General features: G+C 37.0%; 1 protein-coding gene across 1 annotated transcript in view; it reads right to left on the reverse strand.

The window, feature by feature from the left end:
- Positions 1-2265: 2265 nt before the first annotated feature.
- Positions 2266-24985, reverse strand: part of LOC145780122 (MAP kinase-activated protein kinase 2-like) — a 28234-nt gene continuing 5514 nt past the window's right edge. Inside the window, exons 2-9 of the mRNA XM_082591834.1 lie at positions 19656-19795; positions 19213-19277; positions 15275-15481; positions 13963-14038; positions 12210-12334; positions 11726-11811; positions 10571-10651; positions 2266-5504 (exon numbers count right to left, since the gene is read on the reverse strand). Of these exons, the coding sequence (XP_082447960.1) occupies positions 5367-5504; positions 10571-10651; positions 11726-11811; positions 12210-12334; positions 13963-14038; positions 15275-15481; positions 19213-19277; positions 19656-19795 (918 nt within the window). The 3' untranslated portion in view covers positions 2266-5366. The remainder of the gene's footprint in view (positions 5505-10570; positions 10652-11725; positions 11812-12209; positions 12335-13962; positions 14039-15274; positions 15482-19212; positions 19278-19655; positions 19796-24985) is intronic.

The following is a 24985-nucleotide window of genomic DNA, read 5'->3' on the forward strand; positions in this document are numbered from 1 at the left end:
GATAAATTACATCACAGGCTAAAACTTTTCTTGTAAACAATGTAGGCTATTAACATCCGTAAATTCAATTTGACAGGTTGAAACCCCCGAACCCTCCCTCCGTTGGCTACGCTACTGGTGCAAGACAGTGGTATATTATTTAATTTCTCTTGTTTTATACCAGGTCTGGAAAAAATGTTTAGCTTCCCAGGAATCTGTTTTTTAGAGAAAAAATTTCCCGCGGCTTACAATCACGATAACAAGAACCTTATATTTTACTGATCTCCGGAGCTGACGTAAACCTTAAAAGTCATGTCGACATATTCTTGATGCCCCCCTTATCGAAAATTGTTCTTTGTATTACCGCTTTGAAGGAGGATTACGACTATGAACAAAAGAATAAATTTTAAACTTCATTTTGAATTGAAAATACATGACGTAATGTCTTCCAACCTTAGTTATATATTTTTTCATTACGTAGCGTCTTGTAGGAATAAATTAAAAATCAGTATGATCACTCAAAATGAAAGCAATGGGACTACGAATCCTCACTAAACCAATCAATCAATGGTCTTGTTGCACCGAAGATGACAACCTTATATTTTACTGATCTCCGGAGCTGACGTAAACCTTAAGGCATAGATCTGTTGACTCAATGCAAACCCTTTGACCAAACATAGGACGTTTGGTCGACAGGACGTTAGGTCGACAGAACGATTTATTTTAGGGTTAGAGTCAGGGTTAGACTAGGGTTATGGTTAGTTAACTAACCCTAAAATAAATCGTTCTGTCGACCTAACGTCCTGTCGACCAAACGTCCTGTCGACCAAATGACCGGGTACCGGGGGGGCGGGGGCTGTCAATTAAACTTTTTTGTATCAACAGTTGTATCTCTAAAACCACTGAGGCTGCGACTACGAGATTTCTTGACTTTTCCTAACTTTTATTCACCTCTATTGAGCTGAAATTTTGAGCGAATAAAGGTTATAAATTGAAAGATATAAGGCATTTCTCAGCACATCCTCTGAAATATTTCATATTCTATTGTGAAACATTTTCCCACCAGCTGGATGAAAGTAATTAATTTGGCCCATGTCTCGTTAATCCTAACTGTTTCACAGCGTGAAGGGCATTGGCTGTATGTAAAATAATGTAAAAAAAAATTAATCACAACATTACTATGCACGTTCTTCATTACTCTACCAAAAAATAATGTGCAAACTCATGCTACAAATAACACTGATAAGTGACCTCAACATTTCAACGTACATGAGCAGTTCTAAAATTCACATAGTTTTAATTTTCGTATATGCTCAGCGTGAATAATTTTACAAAGTGAATCCCAAATTTTGAAGCCGTGCCAAAATAACAGAGATATCACTCCTAAAGCATAAGAAGAATTGACAGCCCCCCCCCCAAACTGAGCAAGACTCCAGGAGCCCAACCTTCTAAGGGTTAAAAGTCATGTCGACTTATTCTTGATGCCCCCCTTATCGAAAATTGTTCTTTGTAGTACCGCTTTGAAGGTGGATTACGACTATGAACAAAAGAATAAATTTACTTCAATTTGTATTGAAAATACATGACGTAATGTCTTCCAACCTTATCACATTTTTTTCATTACGTAATATTTACCACCACCAAACCACTTTTGACGATAGAATTTGTTAATTTATTATTCGGTAAAATGTTTAGATGATGTCACGTCATTACGCCGATTTGAGATATAATTTCATTCATGACGTCGTCGTATGGATGAAAAACTTTTACAAGTTTTATACTCTGCTGAGATTAAAGAAGAAACATAAATGATAAATATTGGAGAAATTGAGTCTCCTTTACAACTTAAGAATCGAACAACTCAAAACTGCTGAAACAAAACGTTTTGTTTAAGTGAAAGAATCACTGCAAGCAACCAATGCCAAAATGCGCGCGGAAGAAGTCATGGGAGTGTGAGGTATCAAAAATTTAACAGGTTGTTATTTTTCTACATCAATGTGACGTTAGTTAAAACTTTAAAAAGTCTATATCTTTGCTTCTGTAGAAAATATTTTTATCTACTGTACAATTTAGTCATCCCCCCCCCCCCTTGTAACTTGAGTTGACTTACTTGAGGTTGGGATCCAAATATTGAAAAAATAATATTAATATGGACTAATAAAAAAAAAAATTAAAAAGATGATGCCCAAAACATTGGGGGGCAGCTGCCCCGCCTGCCCCCCCCCCTGTCCGTGATAACATTGATGTTCCGACATTGGTCGAAGCCAACACAACAAATAGTCATAGTCAAATAGTGCAACTTATTTATTTATTAGACTAGACTCAACGAATTGAAAACGAAATTAGGCTACACACCGAAATACAAGAACACGGAAAATGTTGCTTTATGCGCGATATTTCAACGTGAATAACTTGGTATTATCTCACAAAAAAAAACTTTGTTCAGGTTCTGTTTGGTTTAGTTCAGTTTTCGATCCTATGTCAGCAGACGTTGGAACAACGTAAAAAGGACTGACTTGCTGGAAGGAAATCTAAGTACAGTTCGTAAAAATATCATCAACTACCTCAAGCTTGTGGTTCCTATATTTGGGCAGAAATCGCCACATTACTTTATTTACATGATAATTCGATAAAAAAAAGTTTGCCAACGCATAACCTTATTGTTCTGCAAGCCAGCGCCACAAAGAAAAGAAAACCAATACACTCTTTGTAAGATACGTAGTTATAGTGACGTAAGTGATGAAAAGGCTAAAATAGAATTGTAAAAATGGGAATGATTAGTAAAAACACGGAATCGCCCAATCAGAAGCATCGCAACAAAATGCAGAGAATATCGTTGACCATCAAGTTCAATCGCTATCATGAGACTCATCGCGTTAGGGTGAGAGCTTCAAGCCTCTATATCAGCTTCAAGCATCCAAACAGAATTTCCTAAGTTCTGAAAGTTAATAAAGAGCTTTCTAAACCGTGCATAATAATCAATTTTGTTGCATTCCTGGCCAGTAAATAGAACTTGGCAATATCGCAATTGGTTAGACACGTGAAATCTCCGACCAGTAACAGACCAAAATAAAACAAACGTAATTGGATTTCGAATGTTTACAGAAATCACAACAAATACATACTGAGGAAATCACCAACCCATCAGCATTGCCAGCTTCACTGGTGGTGTCAAAGTTTCTTCGGTGACTTTGCCAAGCATAAATTTCCTAGGAGCATGTCTTCATATTTTATTTCCATTATAACATAACGATTTACGTCAGAGACGTGTAAACACTAAACAATTACAGAAATATTTTTTAAACTTTTGCTTACAAATTGCGAGAAAACGAGCTTTCTGAAGGGAATGCGTGAACTGTATTTCGTGCTGAAACAACATGTGGTCAAAATCACACCTTTACATTAATTTCACGAAAAACATAAAGCAGGGACTTAAAAGTATGTTTACATCCATATTAAAAACTGACAATACCTGTTCATTTAGTTGTTGGTTGCTTCCCAGCCAGCAAAGTCGGTGATTTTTACATTGATTCAACGTTTGCAAGCGATGAATCAATGTAAAAATAACGGATTTTGCTGTCTGGGTTTCTGCAAACTGTTTAGAATATGAAAAAAAAAACAATTCAAAGTTCGATGTGTGCAAACGCACCTTCAGTTTCGCTATAATGTGACAAAGACAATATACGCAACTTGTTAAAGGTGAACAAGATTAAATTCCACAATGAACAGATACAATAACTCTTGATAGTCGCTAACCGACGACAAAGTGCCCCAGACAGCAAAATCAGTCATTTCACATTGATCCAACATTTGCATGCGTTGAATCAATGCAAAAATAACTTATTTTGCTGTCTGTGGTTACACTGGATCAGGGCAAATTAGGCCAAGAATTACACAAACGACTCAGAATGCTTGATCAAGAATGGTCAACTTTATCGGAACAATCATGCAGCTGAAGCGTGTTCGGTTTTGTAAAATCTATCGTTTAACGTCAGTAGGACAGCAAAGCTACATAAGGAATGTATTGACATGATTGCTGAATCACTATCACACGTTTGATAGTTGCGTAGTTGGAGCAATTTCATCAAGTCTTGGAAGTGCCAATTCAATAAAAAAAATTATCTTCAGAAGTCTCCGAATTCTTGGACTATCAACATCCCATCACGTGAGTACACATCTTTTTTAAAGCTTTTATATATTATCGAAAGCCTTGTTGTTGGACTTGTCTAATGTCTATGTTACAATTTGGGTAGAAATTAGAGGGTAACTTTTTAAACCATAAACAGACGTAACTCAGGAACAACACTACATTTAACATTATAAAAACAACAAGCGAACGTTTTCGGCTGGTCATACAGCCCTTTTCAAGCCTATACGAAAACACTTTTTTAAAGAAATATTAAAGAAACTGCTTCACTAGCTCACACAAAATGATAACTGAAAAATTAGGAAACAGATTCTCAACGGTTTAGATTTGACCATATTTTTGTAGTGATACTGATTCTTTAGTAATTCTTTTAAAAAAAAAATTTCTGATAGGCTTGAAAGGGGCTGTATGACTAGCCGAATACGTTCGCTTATTGTTTTTTGTTTTTATAATGTTAATTGTTAAATGTAGTGTTGTTGCTGAGGTATGTCTATTTATTGTTTACGTTAATAAGAAAACTAAACTAAAAGTGAATTCAAAGCGCAGAAAAAGTTTCCATTTTTAATTTGAAGACTTGCTGCATGGCCTAAGTGAAGACGGAGATAAAAGATAGGGGGGAAGCAAATCAAAAGAATAAAAAATGTAGACAAGTTTTAAAACAATAGATATACAAGCGAATGATTTCAAACAAACACTGTCTTCACCACCAAAACAACCAAACAGTATTTGTTACGTCACAGAGAAACCAGATAGTCGTAAACACGTCGGTGACGTCACATCAAAGCCAAATTTACATCATAAAACGTTTAATCTACGTTGTAATCATCGTAACGATGTTTCAAAATGTGAAATGGTATGCTCATATGCTTTTGAGATCACTACACTAATTATGAACTGCGATCTTTCCAGCAAGAAAAAGTTGCCGTTCTCATATTGTTTAACGTTGAAACGAAACGAAAGCGGCAACTTTACAAGACTGGTTAGAATCACTCAAAGTTAACGATCTGATATTTCAAAAGCACAATATACCACAGCCATCAGACTAAAGGTGCAAATGTTTTGCAATCAAAAGCATGAGATGCCAAGAAAACCCTTTTTTTTCGAAAATAATTTGTAGCTGATTCAACGAAGCAGGCATTTCAGTTACCCAAAGAGGTTAAGTTTGTGAGAGCTCTGACTGCGCGGTTAGTGGGGAAGATACAGGCACGAGTTGTTGCTGATGAGAAAACCAATTGCTGCTTCACTTGTCAGCTTCGATCGATTTGCCACGTTTCTTTCGCTTTTGAAGCAACTTATTGTTGGCGGATTCCAGATTTTTAATGGGGGTTACTTGGTCGTAGTCGACTCGCATCGTCGCCAGCGCATTCGCCATCTCGTCCTGTAGACACAACAACAATAAAAGAAAACTGAATTGGTGAAAATATGCACGTGTTCCAAATGGCAAGCTGAAAGAATAAACAAACAGTTTGGAGGCCGAAAAGAAACCCCAACACATGGCAACCAGAGCCAGCATACTAATGTTCCAAATACAGTACATTACATCAGTGTAAACACGGACGGATTTCGTGATTGGGATGTTGACATTGATAGCTTGCCGGAGAGACATGTGGCTCTGTACACGAAGATGTAAAAATACTAGACGGTGGATGTGAAAACTCAACACTGCCCATCTGCGTGAATACCTACGTCAATGGGTGAAAGCCAAAACGAGTAGGCTATACGAAACTGCCAGAAATAAGTTTCAAAAGAAAACTTTGAAACTTAGTTCTTCATTCATGACATACGTATACGTCGTATAGACGTGACGTAAGCTTCAGTAATAATCCACACACTGATAACCGACAGGCCAGCACAAGCAACGGGACATGCGCGTGACATTGAAGCATTGTGTTGTAATTTTTGACGAAAATAATAAAACTTGCGTGCGTCAATACGTTGTACACGTAAAAGATAAGTTTCTTTCAGCAGGTGTCACGATTGTTTAATCTAAACAAGGCAGTGAATAAATTTTGCCAAAACAAATAAGATTTCCACAGACATCTAATATTGATATTTTTGTAATGGAGAATCTTCACTGTATCTCGTATACGATACGAGACCTGTCTTTTGTGGTACATAATGTGGGTAATATCTAGTCTACCAGATAAGTATATGTGAAAGGCAACTAACAATGTTGTCATGGCTTGAACGAACTCTCTTGTCCACACAACATACAGTGTCACCATCCCTTACCATTAACTGTGATTGTGGCCATTACTCGCTGCTGTGGCCACTCCAGCTCTACTTAAACAGGCGCTAGTCTGATTGTCAATCCGATTCAGTTCTAGTACTGCAGAGTAACACGAGCATGGCTATTCAACGAAAGACTGTGATCAGAGAATCGCCGGAAAACAACGCAACGAGATCTGACAAGTTAAGGAATGAACATTCGCTTGAAAGGTCAAATAATAAATAACATAGTTGACATTACAAATTTGAAATGCATTTTAAACACTTCAAAATCCGATTGTAGCAAACAATTTGGGAATCGTGCGATAGAAATACGACACGACACAGAATCTTTTCGAAAAGAGCATAATATTGCATCAGCTGACATGTGCACTGACGTTACCAATCAGCGCGCTATGCTCTTCAGGTTTCCTGCTTCGGTAATCGGTATTAATGAGTTTACTGGAAATATCGCTCAACTAGATTCAGTCATCGTCGTAAAGTTTGGCATCAATAACATCAACCATTTAAATCAGTGCCAATATTTCATTGTTTCGATTATATAAAAAAAAAAGAGCACCACTTAGAGTTTGGTATTGGACTACAATTAGCTTTAAAGGCGTCGATTTAGTACTGAAGGTGAAAAGAGAGCAGATTTTATAATATAAGTTAGATAGAGAGTGAAATAGAGACCACATCACACACCAATACAAATTTTGTTAAATATCATGTTTTTTGGGCAAAAATTCATGTCATGACATTTGCAAGCTTCCTTATTTGGAACAAGCATCCGGTTTGTATTCGTTAGCATTGAGATGTTTCTACATTCTGCGCATGCTTGCTGCTGAACTGGAAAATTTATTAATTCCAACATTAGTCCGCACCACTGGCGAATCATTTCAAATCAAAATTACGGTAAGCAAACAAAACCACTTCAATCCCAAGGCCCAGATAGCAAACTCGATCATTTTTACAGTGATTCAATGTCTACGTCTGTAGACGTTGAATCAACGTAAAACTGACCGGGTGAAGATGCGTTCAATCCACCCGCACGATGAACGCGATAGTTTGCTTAGCCATTGTAAAGTAAATAAAATAAACCTCCATGTGATGCATGTAGGGTGAAGATTGGCGCTATTGCAACACTGCAAATATTATTTTATTGTGAATGTTCGGGACAGGAGTTTATTTCAAATTAGCTGATTTTGCCTTTTTTTGCCATCCCTTTTGGATAGCGCAATAACGAATAGGTTCGTTTTTGTACTTACAGTAGGTCAGATTTTATAGTTTTATTTTTCATCGCATAACAAAATATAAAATCTACGGTTGGCAGGTACTGCAAAATTCTGTAACGCTTGAGCGAGTTCAAAACCGCTGATGAATTAGGGGAAGTTAGTGGAAGGAAGGTTTCTGTCTAAGTTATGTGAACCGCGTTTGCCAAATAACAGGCTGAGAATTCAATTTCCTGACGGAAACAAACTTGCTTTGGTCACTTTACAAAAACGTTCATGACGAGATTGTCCAAAAATGAGTTGACTTTATGAAACTATAAACACCAGCCACACAGGATAAGAACAAACAAATTTACTTTACAACAGATGGCTTTATCAATCAGGAACAAATATGGTCTTGACGTATACCCCAGCCTTTATTATATTTACTCAATGTTTGCGGATGTTAAAAACGATTCAAGGTTTTCAGTGTAAATAATACCGATTTGCAGCTGGCAAGCACGAAGCACGGGGTGAAATAGTTGTTCAATTAAGGGGGGGGGGGGGTTAATTTTAATTTCAACTTTAGCTAGGACCAAAAGTTCAGTTTTCTTTTTTTCAGAGGTCTTAGAATGTCCTGTTGTATTCTAAAACCAAGGCAAAAGTTGGATTTGAGAATAAGGGCCGATTACCCCTCCCCCCTTAGTTCAATTGACAACATCACAAGCACTTTCAATGTGTTAGCTACATGCAAGAAGAAGATAGAACGTGAAGCCATTTTATCCACGGCGTATTATTGACTGAAAAGAATATAATCTGTTCAAACGGGCTAATCACAACTGTTCAAACCCAGGCAAGCAAAAAACAAATTCAATTGAGCAGAACCTGTGAGTGTACAATGCTGGATTCTGAACAATCTGACGTTGAAAGTATCTAAGAATCTGTTCAGCCGAGCACAACAAAAACCTGCTCGAAGTGGATCTCTAGATCAGAATCATCAACGAGGGATACTTTGAAAGATTAAATGAACATGTATAGGCCTGTTGCTAAATTTACTTAAACAGCTTCGTATGCACTTTGCACACAGTAAGATACCATCCACAAGCCCAATTTGTTGCAACACTGTTTGCTGTAACAATTGACGATATGTAGAAGAACTGCAAATGAAATTTGTGAAACTTCAACGTGGCACTATTTACACAAGAACATTTACAAGTAGGAATTGCGAAATTTTACTCATCTCTTTCACCAGAAAGCTACAAAAAGTTTTGTCATCTTTGGAAGCAAATATTTCAACTTTTTTTTTCTTTTATAGAGACAAGTCTGTTTCGACCTGCAGAACATGTGGATCCCATAGACCCTGATATGAAGACATTGCACTGGTTGCAACAATTGGGAGATGTTGCCTGAATTGCTGCCTCGTAAGCAAAAAGAAGAAAAACAAATCTGTAGGCTAGACATGTGCAACCGGCGGCCCGCAGTCCACAGTGCGGCCCACTATGTTGTTTTGGCGGACGCCGATACGCGTGATACTTAGGATAACACCGAAAGTGTATACTGTATACTACCCATTTCAAGTTATACCTCATTGTTTCCAGCATTGGCGGTAGAATCAGGTTGAAGGAGGCGAGGGATAAATCGTCAAAACGTTGTGAATAGCACCATATCTTCACACCAAAACAAATGCAAATCTTCGTGAACTGTGTAAATGTTGCGCTGAAGCTTGGTGATATAGTAACTCTGCCTTGCAATCTTACAATGCAAGTTTAGCACTTAGAAGTGTACAGCGCAGTGTTGCCAACCTTGCGGTTTACCTGTAAACTTGGGCTTCTATGCTTTATTAGAAAATGATACCAAACTTTCTTCTAAAGAATATTGCTGCGGCCCGCGATATCATTTAAAGTTTCATATTTGGCCAGCGAGTAATAAAGGTTGCACAATGCACATGCCTGTTAGGCTATCGTACAAAGATCATTGTTCGTTGATAAACATTTCCAAAATAGCGTTTAGATTGGAGTGTCGGAGTGTCCTGGTGAGTTCAAACTATCGAAGACTTTGTTGTTGTGGAACTTGTCTGGCTAATTATTCAGGAAAAAAAAGTATCTGCAACGCCGATTCCGATCATTTTTTTCATTATTAAAATTTTATAATTTATTATAGAGCGGTTTTTGCGCTAACCAAAGTTTTTTATACGGCCCCATAGAAACTTGAGTTTGAAAACATTGAATAAAATGCCTCGGAATGATCGTTTTATGCGGCAAGGCGGAAGATCACGCTATAACAGCTCATGGATGGCTTACGTGTCATATTGATTAGTGTTGTGTGCTCTAATGCGTAACCTTCGCATCAGTAGCTTGATAAATCGTAACAGAGTACAAAGCAAAGTTTACAAACACCCGAAACCAGCTGAAATCAAACATAGGAAAGTTGCAAGAAAAAACAACATAATGCAACAATTGAGAAATAAGCAGAAGGAGCAATAGATTGCACATGGAGAGACCAGTTCGAGACAAATTTGTAATAATGTGTGATGAACGTGTTGATTGGAAAACTGAAACCAAATGTGCTGTCACACCCTGAATCATATGTGAACCAAGTTAATTCATCGCTTTCACATGTCGGAGCGCCATGCTATAAGTTGCCTTGCCTGCAGACGTCACTGCATGTTCGGGTCAAAAATGAAAAATTTCTATATTTCTGTTCAGCAATGACATCATTGGCGGAAGCTTGGAAATTTTATGATTACATATATACAGTTATACACGCACACGGATTACCACTATCAGCAGAATACAGATTCTGAGAAATGCTGCAGATTTTTATCATCAAAAGCAAAACATTGTAATGGTCCAATAGTGTAAATGGAAACCCAAAACTCCATCGGGGTAGTAGAAACAAGAAAACAGTCAGAAGTCAGAACCAGTTTCTAGTACTTAGTTGTGGCACCATCCTCAGTCCTCACTGTAAAACATGCTGAAAAGTGAACATGCTGAAAAGTGAACACTTCTTACGAAACTAAACCCACCTGGACTTCCGGCCATTGCGATTGCTCTTCTTTCAAAACCCTTGCTGAGTACAGGGGGGTCTGAGGGACGTGACTGAAGCCCTGCAATCATAACAAGATAGAGTTACGCCTATGTATCGATCTCCTGTGAATATATATTACGCACAAACGTGACGTGTACTGCCTTGGAAAGTAAAAAAACAAAAACAATGCAACATCAAAAAATAATGATGCTGTACTAAACGGTGCTGTGATAAATAATGTATTACTGTGTAGCAATGATGGTCTTGACTCTTGATGCTGTGCCGGTATGTATGGATCAAAATGCACGTGACTTCTCTTTCCAGAATGCCAAGTTTCCGCAGTAGAAATCGGTAATTTACGAAAACAAACCAGGTGAGCAAAGCGGAAATTTTGAAACGACCACCGCCATATAATGTGTTGGTATATGGTGCACTGTTTAAATAGCAAACAAAGACGTGTTTACTCTGCACTACACACTGGAAAATTCTGTGTAATTGCTGTTTGTTTATGTTAGAGCTATTTGACATTTTGATAAACCATAAACGCGTATTGCGTATATGCAGCGCCATCACCGGATGGGTTGAAATAGTAATTTGTGTGTTTTAATACAGAGCTGTATTCATCGCAGACATACACTGATCTCACAGTTCTAATGGTTCAATCGCAACCATATGAAGGCGCAGTCGCATACATTATTGCTTTGAATCGTGGCTTGTCCTACGTCCATTGCTTTGATGGTGAGTGCTGTCCAGGAACGAGATTCTATGCCCTTTAATGCTACCTCAGTCAACGTCGTTTGTCCATTGTTTTAATATCACCCGTCTTTAAAACGATGTAAAAAGACAACGTTTGCTGGCTATAACTGTTCTACAGTAGTTGAAAACGTATAAAAATTCACCTCAGCCAATTCCGGTCACTTCTAGAAGAATCGATAAGGGGAAAATTAACACCGGTTACTCTGTCTACTCTGGAGCGCTAAATAATTCTACAAAAATTACTACTAGCAACCAAACAACCGAACGGGGAAGCTACATGCACGAGATTAGCAACAAATTTAGAGCATTTTCCGATGATCAGGTGCGAGTATCCATTTATTTAAAGTTAGTCCACCCTTGTTTCTAACGTTTTGAAATAAAATAAACTGTTACGTACCGAAACCCAAGAGCTCCTCATGAAAGTATCGATATTCATTCTCTTCTCTGGGTCGGTGTTCAAGAGCTGACGAATGAGCGACTTTCCTAAATACATGTTGATTTGAGACAGCACTAACCGACAAGTACATAGGATTTTCAAAAGAAGCCATTTATTCAAAATGAAAACAGTAGGATGGCATTGTTTTAAAACCTAAAAACATCTACTTGACTCATCTATGCTTTATTCAAAAATATTTCATTTATTTTGCAACGTTGCAAATACGCCGTCTATCGCTTGCTAACTTGCCAGCAGAAATAGCAAATGTGTCGAACGTGCATACTATAGCAATAGATGAGGGAAGATCATGAAGAATTTAACAACATGCGACGAAATGACCGGAAAAAATGTAATATAGCAAAAGTCACTTTTACATCGTTTGAATGTCTAACGACACTATGGCGACGGAAAAATGGGAACTTTTGCTATCGGAGAAAATCAATACCTTCATCAGAGACCGCACTCCACTCTGGATCAGGAAAGGAGTATTGCCCGTTTCGGATACGTTTTTTCATACCAGGGGATATCGCAAGGCCATGGTAGCTATAAAAGGGAGGAAAGCCGCATAGCCTAGAAAAAAGAAATCTTGTTTTTTTGCAATCAATGTGAATGTATAATGAAATGTGTCATGCTATCACGGATGCTTACAATCCAACACAAACGACGTGATAACCCGAAGAAATATGATTAGATTTATGGCAGATCGTGAAAATGTAACCGAGCAGAACGATGAGACATATCGTATATCACGAAAACGAGCAACTCATTATCCCAAGCTTGACGGTGGTACAACTCAGAGGCTTGCAACAAATGCAACACTACGGCCAGCAGTATATATTTATGTGGCCCAATATTGTTACCAGTTGCCACTTTTTCTGTCAAAGCTGACATTGGTAAGATATCTAGAGAGAAAGACGATATCAGATACATCACTATTCATTTCCTCTATGAGTAAATTGACTGTGTGTCCAATTTATACATTATTTATGAAAAATTGTGTTTATTTGTTGTTCGATTTATTGGACCTGATTGTCATGATAATTGCACGTTGTGGCCCATTGCGACAAAAAGTTGCACGCTTCTGAGAAAACCAAACCTTATCAGATTAAAAAAAACTTTCTGAAACAAAATAAGGGACGTGACGTAATTAGAATCAATCAGACAGAACAAAACCGCCAAAACAATGGCATACACGTCTTTGTTGAAACATCCCACTGGTTTGAAATTGATGAAAGTCCCACAGCCAGTTTCGATTTAATTGGAAGATTAGAAATGTCACTTGGGAATTCCCCTTAGAAAACGGAAGCACGAAATTCGCAAACATGGCCAGTTGATATGCGATACGTCATAACATGGAGTCATACAGAGACGTTACCAAATTTATTTAGGGAAAAAATGTCTCGTTAATCGATAGGCGAGTGGGGAAAAATTTATACGGTATTGAAGCAATGCCCGAATTCATACCTAGCTTGGCAATTCAACAAACAATGTCAAGACATGGTAGACACTTGACTCGTGTTTCAGCTGCTATTAAATAAGTGGACACCGATAGGATGCTATTGAATAAATGGAACAAGCTGTCGACTCTGTACAAAACCCAACAGTTTCGCTGCCACAAACGGAAATCTACAACCTTAGTGAAGCTAGTCATTAGTCAATAGTCATGTACTACTACTAGTCAAGCAAACAAGAGCATCATCAGATAACTGTAAATTGTAAAGCAATGACCAGTAAATGTTTATTACTTTGTGTAAAATACTTTTCGTACGTTTAATGTTATATTTGCGATACCATAAAATTTTGAAATAGCTTTCATAAATTCAACAATCGTAGTCGCCTTGTTTCAAACGTCAAGAAAAACAGCTAGTCTTTTGAAGTAAACGTTAGGAACTAAGATGCAACACTAAACCACTCAATTTAGTAGACACGACATGCCATGGATAAACGTGGTCACCATGAGACAGAACACGTCTTTAGACGCTTAGACTTAGGTGATAGCAGGTAGGTGTTCTGTGGTTCCAAGCGAAGTAACTGCTGACCTACTTCGTCGCATGATTTGGTAGGCGCCATTCCGAGTAAATTGTATTTTATTGGGTGCAGAGTAGTTGCTACAGCACGGTATATTTTATTAATCAATAGGCTAGGTAACGATCATATATGTATTCGTGAATATTTTTAAAGCATATTGTAGTACTTACAAAATATACATGATGACACCTATAGACCACATATCACATGATTTGTCATAATGCTCTGGACCAAGCACTTCAGGAGCTGTAAAGACAATTGCATGAAAAAGTTAAAGGCAAAGCGAATCAATAGAAGATTAAATGAAGCCCTTGCTTGGTGATGTGTGATCGTGACAGAGTTTAGGTCAAACAAACAAAAAACATCAAGACAATAACTAAGTTAAACTTGCAAAGCCGATGATTTATAGCAATTCAATTGTCTTGTCGGCAAAGCGAAATCTATTGTTTAATAATAATCTTCGCAGTTCAGGCCTTAAAACTCGTGTTTTTGTCCGGCAGCCATCGTGGCCTACCGAGAGCTTCTTCTCGGCGGCCAAATCTGCGTGCTTGGAGGCCAAAATAACGATAGCACAAGTAAATAGAATTAAACTTGCAACAATGCCAAAATGATCACTTAGTGACTAGTGTTATTGAAGTCTGGGCGTCCTGCTATAGAATCGCAATAACTGCTTTATCGGGATTGTAATCCGGTATTGCGGGACCATCTAACGACACTAAATTGTTTCAACTGCATACCGCCTTTCATAAAACCTCACCATTTATACCGTTATGATGTCACCATTTAGGGTGTGAACTGTGAAGTCACTAACCCACAGCCGAAACATTTCTCAACTCTGAAGACGTGTTTTCCCCTCGGATGTCAACTAACCTTCCCAGACAACAAAATCCGTCATTTTTACATTGATTCTACGTTTGCAGTGGTTAAATCAGGGTAAAAATGAAAAATTTTGTTGTCTGGGTAGTTCTCCTTTTTAACAACGATTTCCGACAACATTGAATCAACATAAAAACGACAATATTGCCAGCCAATGTAAATTAGCACTTCGGATTAACACTTTGTTAAAATAAAAGCAGGGAATTACAAACAAGACTTATAGCGGGTGATCGCAGCTGGATATTTTCGATACAATACCAAATGTTTCCGCACAATCCACAATCATTCTATTGCAAAATTAAATAATTAGCTGAAGAAATCGGCGGCCAAATTGGCCGACTGAGGAGGTAACACCGGCGGTCATTCAAGCACTACTTAGCGGCCATGTCCACAGGCTGCTTTAAGGCTTGCAGTTTGTAGAAATGCTTTTGCATAGGTAAATACCTGATATTGGACATTGCAAAATGTGTGTTCAGAAATCTAACAGTTACACTTATAAATATCAACATAACTGTGTAAATATAATCACAAATTTCAATAAAGATGGGATTTAGTGTTGGCAGTGTGATATATAAATATTAATGAATTTGTAAGCATTGTACTAACCGACGTAGTATGGAGTATAACACGGCGTATTTAAAGAGTTGTTCGTCGTTGTGAGTTTTGCGAATCCAAAATCCGTTAATTTAAGAACAGCATCGGGTCCTTTGCAGGAATAGAGAAGATTTTCTGGCTTTACATCTCGGTGAGCAATATTGTTGTCATGGAGATACTTTATTGCGCTTCCAATGTCACGCATGATTGACGCAGCCTCTGTGATGTACATTGCAGGTGACTTTACATTCAATACATTTGGTGCCTTATTACACATAATAGATATCCACACCATACAATGAACTGTCACTACTACAGAAAACCATTCAAAGTTTTTATGTATCTGTGAATATCATTGCTGATGAAAGGCAGGAAAGGTTACTTAGCAAAATGGAATGTGTACAGTGTGATTGTCACAACTGTCTACAGTCTGCCAGGAAATTGTATCACTTATCAGCTGCGCCTTAATAATTTAACGTTTAAATAATGCAAATAATTAAAAATGTATGTTTGCTTTCGTTGAAAAAAAGATCAACATTCGTGTGAAAAGTTTGCTAGGACTGATCATGGGAAGTGGGGATTTTTTTACACATACAAAACTAGGTAAACTCAAAGTAAGTTTCTGTGGTGGTTCAAATAGTATAGTGACTATTTTATGAGATTAACTGAAAGCTAGCAATGAAATTGCTCAATTTAAAAAAAAAAACACACCAACCAGGCAAAGCCCAATACAATCCTTCGCTGGTGGTTACAATCGGAATGGCCCGTTTCGGCGAGTCCAATTCGGCTAGTCCGATTCGGCGAGAGCCCTTTTCAACGAGTTCCCTATTCGGCGATTTTTTGAATTTTTTTTTAAATTATCGGGTACCGTAGCGTAGCCTAATTATCATTGTCGTTTTAGGGTTAGGGGTTGGGGTTAGGGGTAAGGTGTTAGGGTAGGGGGTTAGGGTCTTATTTTAATGTTTAGCGTCGTTAAAACGATGTAAAAGCGGCAATGATAATTAGGCTACGGTACCCAATAATTTTAAAAAAAAAATTCAAAAAATTGCCAAATAGGGAACTCTCCGAAAAGGGCTCTCGCCAAATAGGGCACTCGCCAGGGTTGTCGGTATTTTACCCGACCCAAAAAAACCCACTTAAAAAAACCCAAAAAAACCCATAAAAAACCCAGAGCATCATATTTGTCCAGTTTTTAATAGAAAATTAAAAAAATCAACAAAAAAACTACAAGGCACTTAAAACAAACTTTAAATTAGGACTTAAGGATGTGATTGTGAAGTAAATTTCCAAGAATAAACTGAAAACGCAGTGGATATTGTACAGTGCACAAAAATCAAGTAATGCCACTTTGTGGATACTACACTAAAACTCATTTATGCAAGAAAGCCTTATAGTTAAACTGGTGAAAGTAGGCTACTACTCTATTGTAGTCTGTATATATGATGTGAAATGCAATTTAGGAGGCTATTTACCAATTACAGATTCTGGATTCTAACGCATGGCTGTTTCACAGCATTTGCCTAAATGGCCATTGGCCACGCAATTGCTCATCCATTAGTCAAATACTATATATAATATATGTATAAATGATAAAAAATATTTAAACATGATGGCATAAATGCTCCTTGCCTTCAAATCTAAATCAAATGATGCAATGATGTGATTTCTACCACGGTAGCATCAACTTGGTATAGAAATCAGTGGATGATGCAACATCCAACTTGATCTTGAAATTAATGGATGATGCAACATTCAAGCAACAACAGCCCTAGTGCATTATTTTATTGAGTTATGCAAGCATCATGTACTGTGAGTGAAAGGCACTTCATCCGTAAAAAGTAGTTTTGAGGTGAAATAAGCATGAATCTACCTTTTTTTGCATCTTTTTTAAAAAACCCAATAAAACCCAAAAAAACCCGGGTTTTTTTAAAAAAACCCGGGCGGGTTGGGCTTTTTTAAAAAAACCCGGGTTTTTCTCAACCCTGGCACTCGCCGAATCGGACTAGCCGAATTGGACTCGCAGAATCGGACTTGCCGAATAGTAGCAGACCCGGTTTCAATATACGCAAAAAAGGAGGCAAAAATTAAATTGTAACTTACACGCCGTTTGGCTTAAAGGGGATATCGTTGGATGGATTGCAAAAGCATTCAATCTAGCAAACACACAGTTTAAGGCAATGCACTAAAATGTTTACGCTTCCTCGAGCATCCAATTTTTAGTTTACTAATACCAGGAAATGAATAAACAATGTAGAATGATTACAAATTTAACAAAAAGAAATCAAACCAAAAACTTCTATTGCTATTTGGAAAAAGCAAAACCACAAAACTTTCATACAACTGTAGATTTATTTCCACACAACAAATGACACTGCTCTAGCTGTTTCATAACCTCGGTGTTTTAATGTAAAACATTGGGTCTTTCGAAATTGCTATCAGTTAATCAGGTTTTTTATTTTTTATTATAAGACCTATGCGATTGCTATAATCAAAACGCTTGCTGGGATCAGAGTTGAACAGCTATATCTTATAGTAAAATTCCAAAAGTTACGACAAAACGTTGGTGTTGTGCGATAGAAAATGTGCTCTTGCTTTCAATTCAATCACTTTTTCGACAACATTGTAATGATGCTTTGACTGAGGTAATTTTTTAAGGAAAGGCTAAGTCTGCTCAAAGCTACCAAAAGTGAGAACGCGATATTAACTCTATCAAACCACTATTTGCTCACGCAAGCCCATTTGTAAGAGTTTACAGAAGGACATATGCAAAACTTGCACTTTCTATGCAAACAAATTTCATTCACACTGAAGTTGTTTCAAAAGCTACTATTTTACATTTTAATTCAATATCTAGGGTAGTTTATGCAAACATATTTCTAATACAATTAAGAAAAAATTGCTCTCTAAAGTTCAATTCAATTGAATTAGCATGTTAATTCAATTTGAAATACCGGTACGGAATCTAAAAAGTTTTGTTTGTCCATAATTGGTTAGCATAATCAAAACCTTGTAATGCATCAAACACATAGGCTAAGACTGTTAGAAAATCGCTTTCTTGTTTTCCCACTAGCGTACCGTTTCGTTAAGCAGACATTTGATTATCAACAAGAGCATTGCTTAATCCATTCGCTTGAAAATATTGACAGTTTCGCCATCATTTGCTGAGAATTTAGCGCTAAATTTTAGCCAGATGTAACAGAGCAAACGATGAATACAAGTTTCCATCTCGTAATATGTCAGCTACTTCATGATGGTTACGTGAAGTACACAGGTATTTCTGCTATGTTTTTCCAAAAGAGACAATGAACGGATGTGATTTTACCCAGTTAGTTTATTTTAGTTTGACCCGCGATCTGCTTTCATAGGATGCAGCAGATTAAAACCTAAGACGTTGCATTACGTGCAATTCAATTACGATCGATCACCAAGGTGAAACTTTTTCACCAAATAGTAAACCAATGGCTCATTTTTACATTCAGCTCCACTAACAATAGAATATCAATCATTCGCATGTCTACTTTGTTCTTCCCTTGGCATTAGGGTAGTCCTATTTAAGGCAAATGAGGTCATAATCATGATCAAAATAGTTTCAGCAGCTGTGAAAATCCCTATCGCCTTGCATGTTCTATTGATGCCATCAGTAAACAAAATGCGAATATCTTGATTCTTGAAACAACTTGCTTGGTTTGCAAAACCAACGTTTGTACGATTTGAGCACTTGCCAAGAGTGGCAGAAACCAGTCCAATGTCTACAAAACGCCGCCGTTAATGAGGTGCTTTTACATTTTGCTATCTAGGGAAACACGACCTGAGAATACCTGAAACAAAACTTACAGATTGTATTGTACTATTGCATAGTCACATTGAAACAAATTGCACTTAGACACATTGTAATTTGGAATTCGTTGCATTTTAGAACAAATACAATATAATTAAGAAAAGGGATATACCTCTTTCCGTGAACGCTGATTCTGCTCTGTCTTGAATTTGATTAAAAAGTTCTCCTCCTTGCATTCTGAAAAATAATACCTTGCCTTGTTGTACGTTGTGAAGCAACAACAAAGCTCAGAGTCGATTTATTGCTCACGCCAGTGCGATTCAATCTTCCAAAACTACCAGTACACAACTATGTCTGCACACAATTCTAATATGTTACCTACTTTGAAATAGTCAAAATTACATGTTATTGTATCACAATAGAACACAACACACGAATGATGAACAGCTTCGACTGCTGAAGACATTCCCACTACCGTGGATAACAGGTAATTTTTCGAAAAATAAACTTAAGCATCTAATGCATGGTACAATGTAACTATAGTTTATCAAATTTTAACACAAATACATTATATATCACATATCAAAGCACTTGTTTTAAAGATAATTAACTTACCTTTCCATGAGAATAACAAGACAGTGTTTATCACGAAAAACATTTTCATAAACATCCAAAATACTGACAATGTGAGGACATCCAGAGGCTTTCCAGTGTAAATCTACCTCTCGTCGAGCTTTTGGACAATCAGCTAGCACCTACAACAATAGTTTATTCTGATAATGAATATCGAGTTTAGAGATTAGAGTTAATGAATAATACATTATATCAAGATGGGAAAAGCATTAAGAAGAGATTTTAAATCTGTTCAAATACTTAGAAGAAGTAAACTTGTCCCGTGGAATCTGTAGCAATAGTTAAAAAGTTTATTTATTTTTTCTATTTGAATAAAAACCTTCTGATGACCTCAACAAGGGTGAAACAGCCTGTTAAGGTGTTAAGTGAATAGTAACCTTATTTGATGTAGTACAATAGTTAAAATATATATACAGATATAAAATTGATAACATTTTGACTGGGTCACCTTCATTACTGTCTATAAATATCATACATAACATGGTCATGTCATTGCCTTGCAAGTAGCTTTGTATTAACAATCAGATCTTGATAAAGATAAGAAAATAACCTTGTTTACAAAGCTAAAAATTGCAGACCCCTGAGGCAGTTTAGTTTTCAGCTTTTTGTTGTTGGATATATATACACTAGAGTAGTTGTCCTCAAAAACTTTTCTACATATCGGACCCCTTTGCTCTTTGAGATAACGGAGGAGCAAATCAATTTTAAAATAAGAAAAATGTCGGCACAATAATTACTTATGAACATGACTTGTACTTTGATCGCTTGTCAAAGGGCAACTTTGTAAAAAATAACATATATTATACACAGTAGAAGTGTAAAATAAAAAAGGGCCACTTGAAAGCAAATTGTCCAATATAATTTACTAGTCAATGAATTTAATAGATGTCATTCAGACCCATTGAAAGTTTGAAACTTCCGTACATCTTCTTCTTAAGAGGTTCTCATCCTTTTTTCTTGGCAAAACCAAAATAGGCTTTTTGTTGCAGTCAGTTCAGACTCTTTATATATTTATTTTAGAAAATTAAAAAAATTCCTGTCCAAAGATAAAAAATCACCATGCAGTATTACTTTATATGGTATGGTATAATAAGAAGTTGTTCATTGACTGCACTGATGAAATAAATGGTGTCTCTGTTTACAGCTCATCACTGAGTGTAAACGCTACATTAAGCAACTCAAACCAATTTTAAATATTTTTTGACAGTTAACCCTATCTTAATACAAGCTGTTTTCGTATGCAGAAAGCACGTCATGGGCTACCTTAGTCCAGTGCTAATTAATCGCTAATGGGTCATTTCATTATAATTCATCCAGGCCATGGAACCATAAAATTTATAATTGTCCCATTTTTTCACAGTTTAAAATGCTTGAAATTCTGAGTTATTTGGCACAAATTTTGTCAAAATTGGTCGAGCGGTTTTTGTTTTATCGCTATTTTAATGTTTAACCACCAGGTGGCGATTTTTTTAGTGAGCCGCATAAAAATGCTCATATCTTGGGACCTAGTTGCCCAATCTTCATAAAATTGGTATCTATCCCCCCAATTTCAGGGATGGGCTTTCCAAAAATGAAGGTTAAAATGAGCTAGGAGTTATACTTTTTGTGATATAAACATTTGTAGTGCTTCGATAGCATGGCCGATTTCGCCATGCGGCCACACATTTTTTTCAAAATTTTTTTGATTATTATTATTAGCATAGATGTTATATTCCAAAAATATCTTTTAAATCACTTACAATTCACAACCTCATAATAAAAATTGTGCACAAAAATGCAGAATTTTTAAAATAGTCAAAAACATTGGATTTTATTTTTTTTTGGAATTTTGGGATAAGACTTTAGATTTCATTACCACTACTTGTATTACAACTATTTTATGAGCAGAACTGTAGTCAAGCTTTCTTCTCAATGCTAATATTGACGTAGATAACTGACTCCTATTCTAATAATTCTACTTTAATCACTAACAATTCATCAGCCCATACTGGGTGGTCCGCCCCTCCCCCCCCTCTTACTACGCCACTGTATGTCAAGCAAAGCATAGTAGTATAATACATTATTACACAAAGTGAAGGAGTCAAGACATAAAGATGAAGGAGTTTAATACATCGAAAGGATGTAATGAGTTTGTCCGATGTGGGAAATAATTATATCATTTTCCAAACATGTCTCGCTGCTACTGGTAGGACAGTGTGCAGTGTGCACAGTACAATTGTGTTACTTTAATTTGTCAGAAGTTACATTAAAGAACAGCGACAGTCTTAATAGTAAAGTGAGTTATATGCAACAATCTAAGAAATACATAACAATCTGAGAAAGAAAGTACATTAAAAAATAAAGTCACACCATTCTGACGATATAACTACAAGTCTATACACTTCTGCTATCATTTCTGAATTGGAATACAGTATATAGGCTTTGTCTGCACTGATCATTGTAAAATTACATACATACATCATTGTAAGATTATTAGTGCCAAGAAGTGTACGAAACATTAAAGATAGTTTTAAGTGACTTTCTGCAATAAAATACAATTAAAAAGGATTCAACAAACCTATAGTTTTGCATGCATAACTAGTGCATCCCATTTTGCATTTAACATTATGTGACACTGGACAAAATATGCTCACTGCAGAGCCATTACAACATGTGAGGGGCAACAATCGGAATGAATAAAAACACAATTGAACAAGGGCCGCCATGCATGTAAATAAACCGACAACCACGGTTTCTACCATGTAGCTAAACATGTGACAAGCAGCATGAATTACTATGCAATTGAACACGGGTTGTCACTTGTCATGCATGCGAATAAACTGCAAACCACGGTTTCTAGCATGTATTGTACAGTAACTAAGCTCTGTGAGAGGAAGCAAAAATATAAATACAACATAAATGAACAAAGGTTGTTGTACACTTGGACACATAGAACAACATGCCATTATTATAACATTAGTCAAGACCTAGACAGCAATTTCAGGCAATCAAACCCAACCTAATAAAAGCCAATCAATGCTCTTCTTGAATGCAAATGAAGCGACGATTCACAGTTTCCATGTTTGCAGCCGAAAATATGTATATTCTGCCTGTTATAGTGGAAACTGTCCAAAATCATGAAATGTGCATACGTAACACTTATCGAAAGATGGAGAGGGGCCACAAGGATGCATAAAATTGACCAGAACATCATTCTTTTCTTTGTCCACAATTTCAGCAAGCCCAACCCACCACTGTCCGTCATAAACACATGCTACATAAGACATGACACTTACATCTTGGATGTTTATCATTGGGGCTGCATCGAAGAAACAATGTGTGCTAGGCTGCTAGCGAATTGTGAATCATCTGATACGCGCTTAAAACTGAAAGAACCAATACAACTTGACCTAAAGTAATGGTATCCACGAGTACCAGGCACAGTGCTTCCACGCTGGAATCTTTGTTCAAAAGTGGTCATTTTTTGCCACAAATCATGGTAAATCTCCATGTGACGGGATTGATGGAGTAGTAAAAAGGAAGCTGGGTAACGAAAGTCTAGACAGACCAACTGCTAACCAAATTTTGACTGCTGCAGCTGCCTATCAATACTGCTCTGAAGCTGTAACAAGTGTAACTTTCTTCTATATAAAAGCTGAGGAACTGGTGCCAGTGAGAAATACTCAACAAAGATTCCAGCGTGGAAGCACTGTGCCTGGTCCTGAATTTCTTCAATCCAGATGATTTTGGACAGTTTCCACTATAACAGGCAGAATATACACATTTTCGGCTCCAAACATGAAAACTGTGAATCGTCGCTTCATTTGCATTCAAGAAGAGCATTGATTGGCTTCTATTTGGTTGGGTTTAATTGCCTGAAATTGCTGTCTAGGTCTTGACTAATGTTACAATAATGGCATGTTGTTCTATGGGGTCTGCTACTATTCGGTGAGTCCGATTCGGTGAGTTCGATTCGGTGAGTCTGATTCGGTGAGTTCCTAACTTCTAACCCCTAACCTTAACCCCTAACCCTAAAACGGCAATGATAATTAGGCTACGGTACCCAAAAATTTAAAAAAAAAATTGAAAAAATCCCCCGTTAAGGGATCGGACTCACCGAATCGGACTAACCGAATTGGACTCACCGAATCGGACTCACCGAAACGGGCCATTCCGTGTTCTATGTGTCCAAGTGTACAACAACCTTTGTTCATTTATGTTGTATTTATATTTTTGCTTCCTTTCACAGAGCTTAGTTACTGTACAATACATGCTAGAAACTGTGGTTTGCAGTTTATTCGCATGCATGACAACCCGTGTTCAATTGTATAGTAATTCATGCTGCTTTTCACATGTTTAGCTACATGGTAGAAACCGTGGTTGTCGGTTTATTTACATGCATGGCGGCCCTTGTTCAATTGCGTTTTTATTCATTCCGATTGTTGCCCCTCACATGTTGTAATGGCTCTGCAGTGAGCATATTTTGTCCAGTGTCACATGATGTTAAATGCAAAATGGGATGCACTATGTGAAGAAAGGGGCGTTCTTCCCGGCTATCAGCGCAAGGCTGAGCACTCACTAGTACAGCGAGCAGTTGCGATTCGCTAACCATAACGGTGTAGCTTCCACGCTAGCCATTCAGACCATCCAATCAACAATATGTTTCTCGGCAGCCGATAAACATGGGATGCACTAGTTATGCATGCAAAACTATAGGTTTATTGAATACTTTTTAATTGTATTTTATTACAGAAAGTCACTTAAAACTATCTTTAATGTTTCGTACACTTCTTGGCACTAATAATCTTACAATGATGTATGTATGTAATTTTACAATGATCAGTGCAGACAAAGCCTATATATTTCAATTCAGAAATGATAGCAGAAGTGTATAGACTTGTAGTTATATCGTCAGAATAGTGTGACTTTATTTTGCAATGTTATGTTTCGGTGGGGTGTTGTACAATGTACATACTTGCTCAGATTGTTGCATACAACTCACTTTACTATTAAGACTGTCGCTGTTCTTCAATGTAACTTCTGACAAATCAAAGTAACGCAATTGTACTATGCACACTGTCCTACCAGTAGCAGCGAGATATGTTTGGAAAATGATATAATTATTTCCCACATCGGACAAGCTCATTACATCCTGTCGATGTATTAAACTCCTTCATCTTTATGTCTTGACTCCTTCACTTTGTGTAATAATGTATTATACTACTATGCTTTGATTGACATACAGTGGCGTAGTAAGGGAGGGGCGGACCGCCCAGTATAGGCTGATGAAAAAAATTAAAATCCAATGTTTTTGACTATTTTAAAAATTCTGC

This window comes from Aplidium turbinatum, chromosome 1 (genome assembly GCF_918807975.1).
Source record: "Aplidium turbinatum chromosome 1, kaAplTurb1.1, whole genome shotgun sequence".
NCBI classification, from domain to species: Eukaryota; Metazoa; Chordata; class Ascidiacea; order Aplousobranchia; family Polyclinidae; genus Aplidium; species Aplidium turbinatum.